The 14,839-nt window shown below is 44.3% G+C and overlaps 1 protein-coding gene across 1 annotated transcript in view; it reads left to right on the top strand.

The window, feature by feature from the left end:
- Window positions 1–14,197, top strand: part of LOC308286362 (semaphorin-3D) — a 190,348-nt gene extending 176,151 nt beyond the window's left edge. The window contains exons 15-19 of the mRNA XM_080727358.1: window positions 2,360–2,401; window positions 4,118–4,275; window positions 9,300–9,364; window positions 11,597–11,754; window positions 13,504–14,197. Of these exons, the coding sequence (XP_080583484.1) occupies window positions 2,360–2,401; window positions 4,118–4,275; window positions 9,300–9,364; window positions 11,597–11,754; window positions 13,504–14,124 (1,044 nt within the window). The 3' untranslated portion in view covers window positions 14,125–14,197. The remainder of the gene's footprint in view (window positions 1–2,359; window positions 2,402–4,117; window positions 4,276–9,299; window positions 9,365–11,596; window positions 11,755–13,503) is intronic.
- Window positions 14,198–14,839: the final 642 nt, after the last annotated feature.

Here is a 14,839-nt window from a genome sequence, read left to right as displayed (position 1 = left end):
CACACGAGCTCACAACGAGTCGCTTCACAACGCGTTGTGAACTTGTAGATCGCTACTTTAAACATTTCGTTTTCTAATTTAGGGAATTTCTTAGATTTCTATTTTATTTATTCATGAAATTACTTAGACACATCGTTAGAATTAGTTTTTTTTAATTCATGAACATTAATTTTAGCTTTTTTTGGGAACGTTTTTGAAATTGTTTTGAAATAAAAGAAATATTTAAAACAAAAATGTGTCCGGGACCCTCAAATGGGTCCCGACCCAGTGTTTGGGAACCAGTGCCCGTCGTGAGCAGGTACTTAACCGCTACACCACCAAACCTCGTATCTCCAAGTTTCAAATTTGGACATCTTTTCGCAAAGCAAAGCCCTGCTTCATCATGCAAGGCCGTCGACACAAAAGTAGTGAAAACAGCAGATCTACAAGCACACAACGCCTTGCACCGTTGCGGCTGTTTTAACTATTTTAAATTGTTTTTAAAATAATAACAAAAAAGGGAGGTTTTGGATATACAAGGTTTCCACCCGACAACGATGATATTGTTGAGGGAGCTGCTCGGTACAAACCACAGTGGGACTGTGGTTGTTCAAAGTGGTGTTGCAGGGGGTCCCCAGGGGGTCCCCAGGGGGTCCCCAGTTAAATGATTGATAGGTGAGGAACCAAATGGACCCTTACAGGTCTGTAACTCTTGAGTGTTTCTATCTTTCCCTTTTCTCTCTCCTCACTGCTATCTCATCCCATCTCTTGTCTTACTTTGTTCTCTCTTTGTTATCTTGATCCTCAATCTCTCTCTCTCTCTCTCTCTCTCTTCTCTCTCTCTCTCTCTCTCTCTCTCTCTCTCTCTCTCTCTCTCTCTCTCTCTCTCTCTCTCTCTCTCTCTCTCTCATGGTGGTCAGGGTCCATTGAGTCTCTTTGTCCTGCTGTTAAAACGAGTCAGTGAATGAGACTAGCAGGACACTGCAAAGACACCAGGAGCTTCCAGCCAGCAAATTGGTACTGTGGGAGCCAACACACGGGCACCGGCCGCGAGGACGTCCCACAAAAACATACGTGGACGTACTCAAGGAAGACGTAGGGACACAGAACACCAATGAGCTGGCCAGATGTATGGAGAACCGAGATGACTGGAAACAACGATGGAGGGCTCGTCTGAGGACGACCTAGATAGATAGATAGATAGTGAGCTGAGAAATGGAGTCATGGAGCAGCCGTGCTTCCTCTGAAGAAGAAAAGGAGGCAGATTAGATGTCTAATCTGTGTGGTTTATAGTAGATCATAATAGATACCTTCCAGACAAGTCAAACCTTTAACCCCGTGTCAGTTACAGTTCACTGGGCTACTTGTGAAGTCAGGTTTAGTATATATTTGGGAATTTAAGGAGTGCTTCCTTGAATCTGAGGTGGGCTGTGTGTAGTGTAGTGTACTTTACAGAGATGTTTTTACTTGGCAGCACATGTCATAGGTTAGTGCCAGGGACGTGCAGAGAATGTGTGGAGACTGGAGAGGCAGGGGCTGAAATTACTAAAAGGGCCTCCAAGCTCACAACGCGTCGCGTTGGAGGTCGGCAACCTGTTTTGTAAACGAGCACCAGGCTTTCCCCAGAGAAAGCCTGGTGACGCGAGGTTAGTTTATTCCTACTCGAGGTTTGACCAATTGACCTATACTGTACATACTGTAAATCAGTGGTTCTCTTTTTTTATTTCAAGGACCCACCGTTTGGTAGGCATTAGGCCCGTACACCCATAACTGTGTACTAATGTGTACAAATGCTCATTTAGTGTCACTTTATATACTGTATACCCCTTCATAACTATCAGTCATTCGACTGGGGACCCCCACATTAGGGCCCCTCCGGGTCCCTGGGCCCCACTTTGAGAACCACCGCTGTAAAATGATATAAACCCACAGAGTTTGCTTTGGCTGCCGTCCATCAAATCCAACGCCAGCAAAGATATTTCTGTAGCCGACAAGAGAACCACATTCATGCTGTTTATGCTTGATATTAGACCAATGGCAGGATGTATACAGTAGTACTGTAACAGTACATAAAGCTCTTTACATCTGATGCTCTGCCCATGCCACGTGGTCATGATAAGCAGCCTTATGTTCAGCAGACTGGCATCTTTCAGCCAGTTGGCTGATGATCACTTTGTGCTATCTGGGAAAATGGATTTGACTGGTTGTAAAAACAATTAATAATAATAAATGAAGATTATTTTATTGTGGGACAACCTTACATAATTAAATTATAATTTATAATGATAATTATTTTGTTAGTAAGACGTATGTATTGTGTATGTTGTGTATTTGGATAGAATATCATGTTTGTTTGTTTTGTCTTCTTCTAATTCAACAGAGTAGCAGTCCTATCCTCAGCATGGAGCTGTCCACCAAGAGAGTAAGTCTGTCTGTCTGATTATTAATGGATTATTTTATTCAATAATCAGTTATTGATTTATTTTTTAATGATGGATTAAATCGATTAGCAGAAACCACTCATCTCCACTCCATATTCTAACTTTTTGTTTTTTCAGTAAATAAACGGCCAACATACTACGTATATTAACGGCCTGCATAGAATAATGACCTGCAGTATAAACTACAACATCACACAGAAGCTGTAGGATGTAAGATCTGCAAGATCCTGAAAAGTAACAGTTTTGGACATGGAGGTTTCCACCGCACAGAGACCTCTGCTCTATAGTTCTCTCTATAGTCTATAGTCTATATAGTGATATTCCTATGCATTTCTTATATTGTTGTTAATGTACTGACACAATCCTGCTTATTATAGTGATTTGTATAACCTACTTATTGTAAGTCGCTTGGATTAAACGCGTCTGCTAAATGCCTAAACTGTAAACTGTAAACTGTAGTTTGTACCTCATGATGACACGGTGTGTGTCTGTGTGTGTGTGTGTGCGTGTGTGTGTGTGTGTGTGTGTTAGGGTGACCATATTCTGAAAATCCAAAAAGAGGACACTCTACCCGGCATATATATATATATATATATAATATATATATATATATATATATATATATATATATATATATATATATATATATATATATATATATATATATAGTTTTTCCCTAATTTTTTTTTCTATTTCTAGTTTACCGCTCAATTATGCCCTATACCACTAATAGCCTATTATGTATTCAATTTTGAGGGGGTTCCAATTGGACCCTTTACAAATCTATTAATAGGCTAAAGATCCACTGATAAAGTATGCCTTTTGGCTCCTGTATGAACGTTCAGCTTTGTAATTAAATAAAAGAGAGGTAGCCCACTAAAACCGCCGTATCTTCTGCTTTACAGGGTTGTAGAAAAGATTCTGTCAATTTAGTTAGCAGAAGAGCTCTCACCTCGCACAGACTGTCTTGTAAGCTACTTTGCAGTGTTATGGGCTTGAAGCAGAACTTTTATTTGTAAATGCCTAAATGGACACAGAAGACTACCAGCTTTGCTGACAGAACGCTCTGCTTCTCAATGTTGGTCACTCGCACTGTTTGTGCATTTCATCAGTGATTGAAAGCCGCGGTCGTCGCGAGCACCTTCGCCTCGCCGATACGCATCCGTAGAGCCGTCTCCCGTCATTTTTAGACCAGGTTTGAGGGAGTAGCAGGCAAGATTCCTTCACCACAGTTGCTGAGGGAGTGAGCATTAATAGCGTTTGCAGTTCGTTTGGCTCTGTGCTGCGCGATCTGCTGCAGAGCTCTGCTCTGCCTCTGATCTGAAAGCGAGACAGGCTGAGGGAGGGAGGTATCGCTCGCAGCGCAGGCAGGGAGTAGTATGAATAATACACGTTCCGGGGTTAGCGCCTCTCACAGTGTGTTTCCAAACGAACCATTGAACGTGCATTGTAAATGTCCGTGCTTAAACCGTGATATGCGCGAAACCCCGGACATTTGAAGGAATTTATAAAACCCCCCCGGACCGGCCGGACAGCCCCCTAAAAGAGGACATGTCCGGGCAAAAGAGGACGTATGGTCACCCTAGTGTGTGTGTGTGTGTGTGTGTGTGTGTGTGTGTGTGCATGCGTGCGTGTGCGTGTGCGTGTGTGTGTGTGTGTGTGCGTGCGTGCCTGTGCGCGTGTGTGTGTGTCCACAGCAACAGCTGTATGTGTCCAGTGACAGTGGCGTGGTGCAGCTGGCCCTGCATCGGTGTGAGCGCTACGGAGCAGACTGTCCTGCCTGCTGCCTGGCCAGGGACCCCTACTGTTCCTGGGACGGGAACACCTGCTCACGATACTTCCCTAGCAGCAAGAGGTACACACGCACGCACACACGCACGCACGCACGCACGCACGTACACAAGCACAGGGGCGTCACAAGTGGGGGGGGGGGGGGGGGAGTGGGACTGAGTTACTAGGGCCCAAGGTGGAGGGGCCCTAGTAACTTTAGCTATTGAAAAATAGCAGATATACAAGCTCACAGCGCGGCACCGAGTGCCGCGCTGCGAGCTTGTAGATCTGCTATTTTTGAAAAGTCGTGAAAATCTTTGAATATATGTATTCTTTAAGCCTACATTTGTAACTCAAATTTTGCTTCTGGGGGGGTCCCTGGAACTAAATATTTTGATATGGGGGTCCGTGGCCAAATACATATCATCTTGGGGGTCCTTCACATGAAAATGTTTGAGCACCACTGACAAGGAAACATAAGTTTCTTTCAAACATTTTCATGATTTTTGCCGCGCTGTGAGCTTGTATATCTGCTATTTTTCAATAGTTAACATTCATGGGGGGCCCGCAGTGTACCCAGTATCCTTGTACCCAGGGCCCAGAATTTGGTGTGACGCCCCTGCACACGCACGCACCCACGCACACACACACACACACACACACACACACCAGGTACAGTTCCCACAGTGTAGTTCTATTGATACATTTTATCTCCAGGTCACCACAGGACCTCGTGGCGCAACGGTAGCGCGTCTGACTCCAGATCAGAAGGTTGCGTGTTCAAATCACGTCGGGGTCAAAGCTTTTCAAACAGTGTTTGTTTCTCGCCTCAGAACCGCGGGCCTTTGGGCCTTGACTACCAACCAAGACAGAAATAGCAAGACTCAACATCTCTGGTTTATTAAATCTATAATTGTTTATTTATGGCACTGGTTCTCAACCTGTTCTTGATCAGGGCCCACTTGTAAATCTTGTTTGGATCAATAGCTCCTATTACAGTGTTTCACAATTGTTAACACACGTTTCTCAATACAATAACGGCTTTCTCAAAACTGCACTCACAAAATTGAAAACCTCACACACAAAATGCTAAAACTCACTCCCTTCCCAAAGATGACTCGTTGCCATCAAATCACTTAACTGTGTTCACAAAATGGAAATCTTGTTTTAATTTGGTACACACAGCCATATTTTCAAATGACACATACCATTCATTGAGTACACAACTAAGCATTTGCTGCACACTACCAATCATTTACAACACTCTGCAGTGCAAAATTGAAAACACAATCGTCGAAATGGAACACACCATATGAATGACATTGACTCTGGAGAATGAGCTATTTCTCCTTTTGCAAATTGACTCAGTGTAAACCTACTTTTTTATAGTCAAACATAAAACATACTGTATATGCATAATTATGTTTATGCATCCAAAAGGTTTTATTAGGGTACATGATTTAGAGTAGATTTAGGCATCATTTTGCGAAGTGTGTGCAACGACCGAACATTGTGTGTAGTGTTTGGACAACAAGGTGATGTGTAATTGACACCCGAATGTGTTGTAGGTTGATGCTTTGAGATTTTACGTGAGAAGTGTGTGCAACAACCGTACATTGTGTGTAGTGTATTGTATAGAAGTAGACAATAAGGTGATGTGTAATTGACATCAGAGTGTAAAGAAAGAAAATCCGAGTCTAATGCAGAAAAGGGAGTGTGAAGTACTGCCAAATCGGGGCAAGCTATTGGTACATGAAGTTAAGGTTGTGAAAATGGTGCTGATTTTTTTTTTGTGTGTGTGTTAACAATCGTGAAAAACTAATCAGTATCACAATGGAAAGTAAAGTTTTTAAATCATGGCATAGGTAGGTAGCTAGGTAGGTAGCTAGGTAGCTAGGTAGGTAGCTAGGTAGGTAGCTAGGTAGGTAGCTAGGTAGCTAGGTAGGGAGCTAGGTAGGTAGCTAGGTAGCTAGGTAGGGAGCTAGGTAGGTAGCTAGGGAGCTAGGTAGGTAGCTAGGTAGGTAGCTAGGTAGCTAGGTAGGTAGCTAGGTAGGTAGCTAGGTGAATGGGTGGATGGATGGAGTGGCTGTGGCTCAGGAGGTAGAGCACGTTGTCCAAAGATCTGTGGGTCAGTGGTTTGAATCCCGGTTCTTCCTGTTCACACATGTGGAATTGTCCTTGGGCAAGACACTGAACCCCACATTGCCTCCAATGAGTCGGTCGATGCTAGCTTGCCACTGTTGGTGTGTGAATGTGGGAAATGAGGACGCTGACATCGAGTGTTCCATGCTTCACCTCCGAATGAATGAATTTTAAAGCGCTTTAGAAAAAGCACTATAAAGCACATTATTAAGAAGGTACGTGTATGGATGGAAGGATAAATATGTAGGTAGATAGGTAGGTAAGGGTGGATGGGTAAATAGTTAGGTCGATTGGTACTGTAGGTAGGTAGGTGGATGGATAGATAGTTACAGTAGGTAACCTCACGTCACCAGTCTTTCCACCTCGGAGGAAAGCCTGTTATTCGTTTACAATGGGCCGTTTGATCAGTCGCTACGAGTTGGACTAAAAGATGCATATACCGGATTTTCCGGTATATGCATATACGCAAAACTATGCCGCATGAAGGGGTTTATTGGGTAGGCACTAAATTAAAGACCTTGAACACGGGGAAATTATTTTGGGACAAAGTGTAGTCCTTTGAGGACTACAACATGACGTAGGCTGTTTCCTTTGAGGACTACAACATGACATAGGCTGTTTCCTTTGAGGACTACAACATGACATAGGCTGTTTCCTTTGAGGACTACAACATGACATAGGCTGTTTCCTTTGAGGACTACAACATGACATAGGCTGTTTCCTTTGAGGACTACAACATGACATAGGCTGTTTCCTTTGAGGACTACAACATGACATAGGCTGTTTCCTTTGAGGACTACAACATGACATAGGCTGTTTCCACTCCCGACCGGATCAAACCCCCAAAATTGGAAGCGATCCAAGGCTAGTAGGAAGGTAGTACTGTAGGTGGATGGATGGATCATGTGACATGTCCATGGCCAGTCAGAACAGCAGCTCTACTGTGTATGACAGACAGGCCAGCAGCACAGAGAGGTTGACATTTTCTTTATTAAACATCTGTGTTCCTAAAATAAAGTTAAACAAAGAAGAAATGTATGATCTGTTGAGGACATTTGATCGTCAATCTTAACAAAACTTAAATGTAAAATTATAACTTCGCTTGTAACTTCTTGTAACTTGTAACTTGAGCGAAAAATTATCCAAAAAGTATCTCAGTTACTTGACGAGTTACAGAAATATGAATGTAACTCAGTTACCAGCAAGTTACAGCAAAATGTAACTTAGTTACGTAACTCAGTTACATGTAACTTTAACTTCCCCAAGTATGTAGACATATGCGGGCACACACTTGCTCGCGCGCTCACGCGCGCGCGCACACACACACACACACACACACACACACACACACACACACACACACACACACACACACACACACACACACACACACACACACACACACTGACTTATATTCATTCCATATCCTCTTACCCTCCCAAGCTATAACCACAACCTTGTGAAATATTGCAGCAAAAACAACAAAAGCACAGTTTATACATATCCATCTAAAAAAATAGAATATTGTGTAAAAAGGCATTGCAGATGCCATAGAACCCATAGAAATCTTAACCGACAGCGGAAATGTCCCACTGGGTAGTACTTTTACACAATATTTTACACAATATTCTATTTTCTTTTAGATGGATCTGTACTGTGTATTATGGACCCTGAAAGGTTATGTGGAGCACATAGTGGAATTCACCCTTTGTCAAGTCCCGCCCGTTGTCCCTCTCCTCTTCACACCCATTGGTTGCTGTGTCTTGGTGGGACACTCAGTGGGACACTCTGTGGGACACTCTGTGGGACACTCTGTGGACACTCTGTGGGACACTCTGTGGGACACTCAGTGGGACACTCTGTGGGACACTCTGTGGGACACTCAGTGGGACACTCTGTGGGACACTCTGTGGGACACTCAGTGGGACACTCTGTGGGACACTCTGAGGGACACTCTGTGGGACACTCTGTGGGACACTCAGTGGGACACTCTGAGGGACACTCTGTGGGACACTCTGTGGGACACTCAGTGGGACACTCTGAGGGACACTCTGAGGGACACTCAGTGGGACACTCTGTGGGACACTCTGTGGGACACTCAGTGGGACACTCAGTGGGACACTCTGTGGGACACTCTGAGGGACACTCTGAGGGACACTCAGTGGGACACTCTGTGGGACACTCAGTGGGACACTCAGTGGGACACTCTGTGGGACACTCAGTGGGACACTCTGTGGGACACTCTGTGGGACACTCAGTGGGACACTCAGTGGGACACTCAGTGGGACACTCTGTGGGACACTCTGTGGGACACTCAGTGGGACACTCAGTGGGACACTCAGTGGGACACTCTGTGGGACACTCTGTGGGACACTCTGAGGGACACTCTGAGGGACACTCTGAGGGACACTCTGTGGGACACTCTGAGGGACACTCTGAGGGACACTCAGTGGGACACTCTGTGGGACACTCTGAGGGACACTCTGAGGGACACTCTGTGGGACACTCTGTGGGACACTCTGAGGGACACTCTGAGGGACACTCAGTGGGACACTCTGTGGGACACTCTGTGGGACACTCTGAGGGACACTCTGTGGGACACTCTGAGGGACACTCTGAGGGACACTCTGTGGACACTCTGTGGACACTCTGTGGGACACTCTGTGGGACACTCAGTGGGACACTCAGTGGGACACTCTGTGGGACACTCCATCCACTAGCATTTTAATTCAGTTGCTTGGTATTGTTATTCTGTGGGTTCAACCAGGAACCAGGGTGGAGCCTGCTGGTTGGTCAGTCAGAGACCAATCAGAAGGCTAACAAAGGGTGAATTGGACATTGTCAGTCGCAGTTCCATAACTGAACTGTGTGTGTGTGTGTGTGTGTGTGTGTGTGTGTGTGTGTGTGTGCGTGTGCGTGTGCGTGTGCGTGTGTGTGTGTGTGTGTGTGTGTGTTGGGGCGTGTCAGGCGGGCACGCAGGCAGGATGTGAAGTACGGAGACCCCTGGAGCCAGTGTCCCATCACAGAGGAGGGTAAAGAATGATCTCTACATTGTTTACATCCTGTACACACACTGTATGAACTGGACTCACATCAAAGAATTACACAGCAAGTCTTAAAGATGTACCGAGCCTTCCTGAATCCTGACCCACCATAACAACCAGTTACTGTAGCTGATAACGGAAACGGATAAGAATAAACTGTTGTTTAGTACTGTACCTGAGATAACTAGTATGGCACTTACCAGTTACCACATACACATGGGAGTATCACTTCCTCACATGTAAGATGTATATGTAAAATGCCAACACCTGTGCATTGTCTAAATAGTAGGCCTACATGCTGTATACTTACTAATTACTTTCCCATCGCAGGTACAGTCATCTTAATATGTCCCTACTAATACTCTAGTATAGTGGTTACAGCTTCATAGCAGTATTCCATGACCCAAATGCATTTGGGTCCCCTTGCTGAATCAATGGGGGTACATTTATATAATCAAATTATTATCTTTAGCAATGCAACACATACAAAAAGATATCCACGAATTCAAGTCTCCATGGCGTGAGTAATCAAAAGAAAAAAAGTCATTTTGGGGTTGAACTACTCCTTTAAATTCAGATTTTCAGGCTATGAAAGCAACCCTGAAATTCTTCACTTCTCCAATTGATTTCTGACACACCACAACAAGTCATGGATGGACATTGAATTAATAAATCAATAGACCTTTGAAATCAATCCGTACTTTTAAATGCATGATATCAAGCACAAGAACCTCAGCATCACTTTTGTTGTGGAAAAATACAGCATTAATTTGGCAAAGATATGCGTTTGCGTTGCACAGCGTTGTGAACATGTAGATCGGCTATTTGCGGTGAAGATATTTGGTGTAGACTGTTGGGGAATCCAAAGGCTTTCTCGAAAAGTAAACAAACTTATAGTCGTGTCAGTTACACCATGAGTCTTGGTCAGTGGGCTAAACAAGTCACTGGATCGGCATGTTTAGCCCACATGTCTATGCTCAAATCCCACAAGAGCGACCCCTCCTGCGCAGAAACCTTGTATCTCCATACTCAAACTTTTTGTTTCCATAAATAAATGCCCTACTTCATCACACAAGAGTGTAGCACAATAATGTAGTGAAAACAACAGATCTACAAAGTACAAACACAAATAGGTGTGGACAGCCTGAAAGAAAGTCCTAAATTAGTACGGCCAATATGGTGTAAGAGCTGAGAAGTCCCATTCCTGTGTGATTGACTGACTTATAGAAGTCCCTGGATTAGACAAGAAGAAAAAACAACAAAAAAACGGTTAAGCTTAATGTGAAACACTCTAGGCAATTAAGGCCAATAATATACATTACATCTCATCAGTGGTGGTCAGTGAAATTCCATAATACATAAAACATCTGTAAATGTGTCCTCTACCATTACTCCAAGTAAGAAGTTGTAGTAGTATCAGTGCACCATCTATGGGACAAATATTGCAACTGCAGCTTTCTTCTTATACACAGCAGACTTACTGTACAATAAGTAAGGTAAACACATACAAGACAGTGTAGTACCTCAGTAAACTAGGACCACAAGTAAAACTAGAACCTAGCATCAGTCTAAATGTTTACTAATTCAAATAATCTGTAATCCATAATAATTCAAACTAGGTCAAGGGGCTAAGGTGGAGTCTGAAATCAGGTGGAGTCACAAAATGAATAGATAAAGATCAATTTCCTCACCTCTAAGATTCTTGCATTCTCTCACTGTGCAATTCGTCTAGAACTCTAGATGCTGATGTAGCCAGGGGTAAGGGAAAATACAAAATAGTACAAAATAGGAGTGGCATAGCTCAGGGGTAGAGAAACTGTTATTAGAGCACGAAGGGTTCCCGAAAGGGTTCCCAGTTCGAAATCTGGGCTCCCCCTGAGTTAATGTCGAAGAGTCCTTGAGCAAGACTCTGAACCCCTAGTTGCTCCCGGTGAGTAGGTTGGTGCCTTGAATGGTTTCCTCTGCCACCGGTGTATGAATGTGTGTGTGAATGGGTGAATGTAATGCACAATCTATGTAAAGCGCCTTGGATAAAAGTGCTATATAAATGCACTGTTTACCAAAATATATATTTTCTTCTCTCTATCCACCTTTGTTTCTGTCAGACTCAGACAGTTGCTTTTTTAAATTATTATTATTATTACAACAAGGACAAGCCAAAAACACAGTGACCATCTCTGAATTGAAAGGGAACTAAAATACTGTCTGTTCCTCTGACAGATGCTGAGCTGGTGGAGCCCAAGGTGATCTACGGCGTGGAAGGCAACTCCAGCTTCTTGGAGTGCATGGCCAGGTCTCCTCAGGCCCAGCTCAGGTGGACGGTGCAGCACTCAGAGGGTCAGCAGCAGACCCTGTCCCAGACAGCAGCAGGCACCGAGGTGAGGCTCTCTCAGTGATGTTACTAGGTTTTCAATGTAATGAGTCCCGGGACCCACAGGTGGTCATTCAAATGGGTCCCAGAAAAGTTCTATGAGTCCTCAATACAATGTTTTCGAGCGTAGTGAGCTTGTAGATCGGCTATTTTCAAAATGTTTGCCTATTTCTTATATTTATTTTACAATTTGGCTAATGTTTGAACTTAGAACTAGGATTTCTAAATACACTAGGCTACAGACACCCATTTAATTATATTTATATCACTGGGACCCCAATTTATATTAAATGTTAAAATACTAGAGTACAAATGGAACAGGTCCATTTGGTTCCATTTGTTCACCGAGTTACAGACCCATAAAGTTCTATTTGGTTCCTAACTATAATTTATCTGGGGACCCCCTGGAACTCCTTCAAGGACCCAGGACCCCACTTTGAGAACCACTAGTGAAAATAGTTTTTAGCTGTTCCAGGTTTAACTGATAATACATCTTTACAGTGTTTATCTTACACAATACATTAAAAAACGAATTAAACTATCTAAACTAATATAGCAGCTTAAGTAGAAGAAGTAAATTATTTTAACATGGACTCCAATGGAGGCGCATCCCCGGGACCCCAGGACCATGACATGAATGAGTCCCTGGGCGACTTGAATGAGTTTTTGATGCGGGATGCGCACGTAATGACATCACTGCTCTCTTTGTGTTCCTTCTTGCGTTCCACGCAGTCCCATCAGGCTCTGAGCCTCAGAAAAGGAACCCTCACTTATACAGCATGTGTGAGCATTGAATCTGTACTTGTGATAAATAGGCCTGTCACAATTATTACATGATTGCCTTTTGCAATTATTTGAGATAATCGCAGTTATGTTGAAAAATGCATAATAGAAAATATAGAGATTCGTTGTGAGCTTGTAGATCTGCTATTTTAAAATAATCGTGAAGAAACATTTTAACAAATCTAGTATGGAGGGTCCCTGGCACAAAATCTTCTCAGATGGGGATCTGTGGCCAAATAAACATGAATTAGGTGTCCTTGGCATGAAACAGGTTTGAGATTCACTGCTTTACAGCCCGAAAGCGTCTGATATTCCTCATCCTGCCTCAGTGGTGTAAGGTATTCAGCATAATGACTACTTTTGCTTTTGGTGCTTTTAAGTATATTTTGAAGCCAATACTTTTGTACTTTCACTTAAGTAAATTCTGAAGACTTTTACTGAGAGTCAACTATTTCTACACTGCAGTATAATTTTACTTAAAGGACAACTTTGTTTTTTTACAACAATGGTTCATATTTTAGATTGTAATTAGAGAAAAGAAAAAGTGAGTGTTAAAATGTTTTCATTTGCTTCGTTCTATTGTTTTATCGCGTTTACCATGCTAAAATGTGGGGCATGCGTACGCATGGGGGCATGCGTACAAGTGGCTAAATATGTCTTTTTAGACACAATAAGCCAGCAGTTTCTTTATTGCTATTTACAGTAACACTTCTAGCCCCCATAAGTCACATCCAAATGATCCAATCATGAAAGGTTGCGTTGTATCTTGGGAATGGGCTTATTCTGTGTAAAATGACATATTTAGCCACTTGTACGCATGCCCCCAAACACTGAAATAAGAATCTCTAAAACAATAGAAAGAAGTAAATGAAATAATTTTAACACTCATCTTTTATATTCTTTTATTACAATCTAAAATATGAACCCTTTGGAGTCCTTTTCTCACCCCTGCTTCTTCTCCTCCTCCTCTCAGGTCCCTGAGGAGGACGGCCGCTCGCTGCACATGAAGCGAGGCTTCCTGCTGCAGCAGCTGGCGCCGCAGGACGCCGGCCTTTACACCTGCAGCAGCCAGGAGCACTCCTACACCACGGTGCTGGCCCGCTACCGCCTGCACGTCATCCCTAACCACACCCTCCACCTCAACCCCCACCACCACCACCCCAACAACCACCCGCTCCACCCGGCCCCGGCCCCGGCCCCGGGACCCGGACCCGTCCTCAGCCCCGTGGTGGTCCCCGTGGCGGGCAGGATGGGTCAGGTCTCCCTGACGCACGGCCAGGCGGGCCCCCCCTCGCTGGGAGGAGGAGCGGTGGTGGTGCACGGCAACACGTGGCAGCTCCCGCCGTCCGCCCCCAATCACCACCACCTCCCCCAGAACCTGGGGGCCCCGCCCCCCCCGCCGCTGCTCAGGAGCTACAAGGATCTGCACCACATGGTGGGCAGCAACAGTCTGAGTGTGGACGACTACTGTGAGCAGCTGTGGTACCGCGAGAAGCGCCGGCAGCAGAAGCTGCGCGCGCTGAAGCTCAAGCAGGAGAGCAGGAAGGCCCGTGTCAGGAGGAACAACCCGCCGCAGGAGGACAGCCCCCTCTAGTGGAGACCCTGGGAACACTGGGTCATAGTGCACACAGAGAGAGAGACTATAGTGTCTGATGGAGTGGGGATGAGGCGCCATCCTTATGCCTCATTCACACTACGAAAAGCCAAGCTAATGGTTTGCTTGGTAATTCAATGTATTCCCTATGCAAACCAGCTTTAAAAATGTCCAAGCCTTTTTTACAGCTTGGAAATTTTAAAAGCTGGTTTGCATAGAGAATACATTGAATTACCAAGCAAACCATTAGCTTGGCTTTTCGTAGTGTGAATGAGGCATTACACTGTGAAATCCTCAGCATTAATTTCACTTAGAGAAAGTACGAATGGAACCGAATGAACCCGTAGTGCTGTGTTTGCACTGCCAGCTACAAAGGATACAAAGATACAAAGCGGTGCTTTGTTGCTGTTGAATTTTAGATCAACGTGCTTGTTGGCATCATCAAGAGAATGCCTGACTAGGGAGAGAAATAAAGCCTGGCGTTAAAACTAAAACTAGTTAATGGAACTAATTAGTTTAACTTTGACAAGAAGGAATTCTGTAGGGGCACCTGCTGGCCTACTGGTCCAGGCGCATACCACTTAGTCATTGCCACATACGCATGGGTGCCTGGTGGCGTCGCCGGTTCGATTCCCTATCTGGATGACCTTTGCCGCGTGTCAATCCCGCCATTTCCTGGCATAAAAGGCATAAAAAGCCCCCCAAAAAAACTAAT

The sequence above is a fragment of the Nannobrachium achirus genome (assembly GCF_963921795.1).
Source record: "Nannobrachium achirus genome assembly, chromosome: 6".
NCBI classification, from domain to species: domain Eukaryota; kingdom Metazoa; phylum Chordata; class Actinopteri; order Myctophiformes; family Myctophidae; genus Nannobrachium; species Nannobrachium achirus.
The sequence above is the reverse complement of the archived record's forward strand: the minus strand, read 5'-3'. Positions and strand labels throughout refer to the sequence as shown.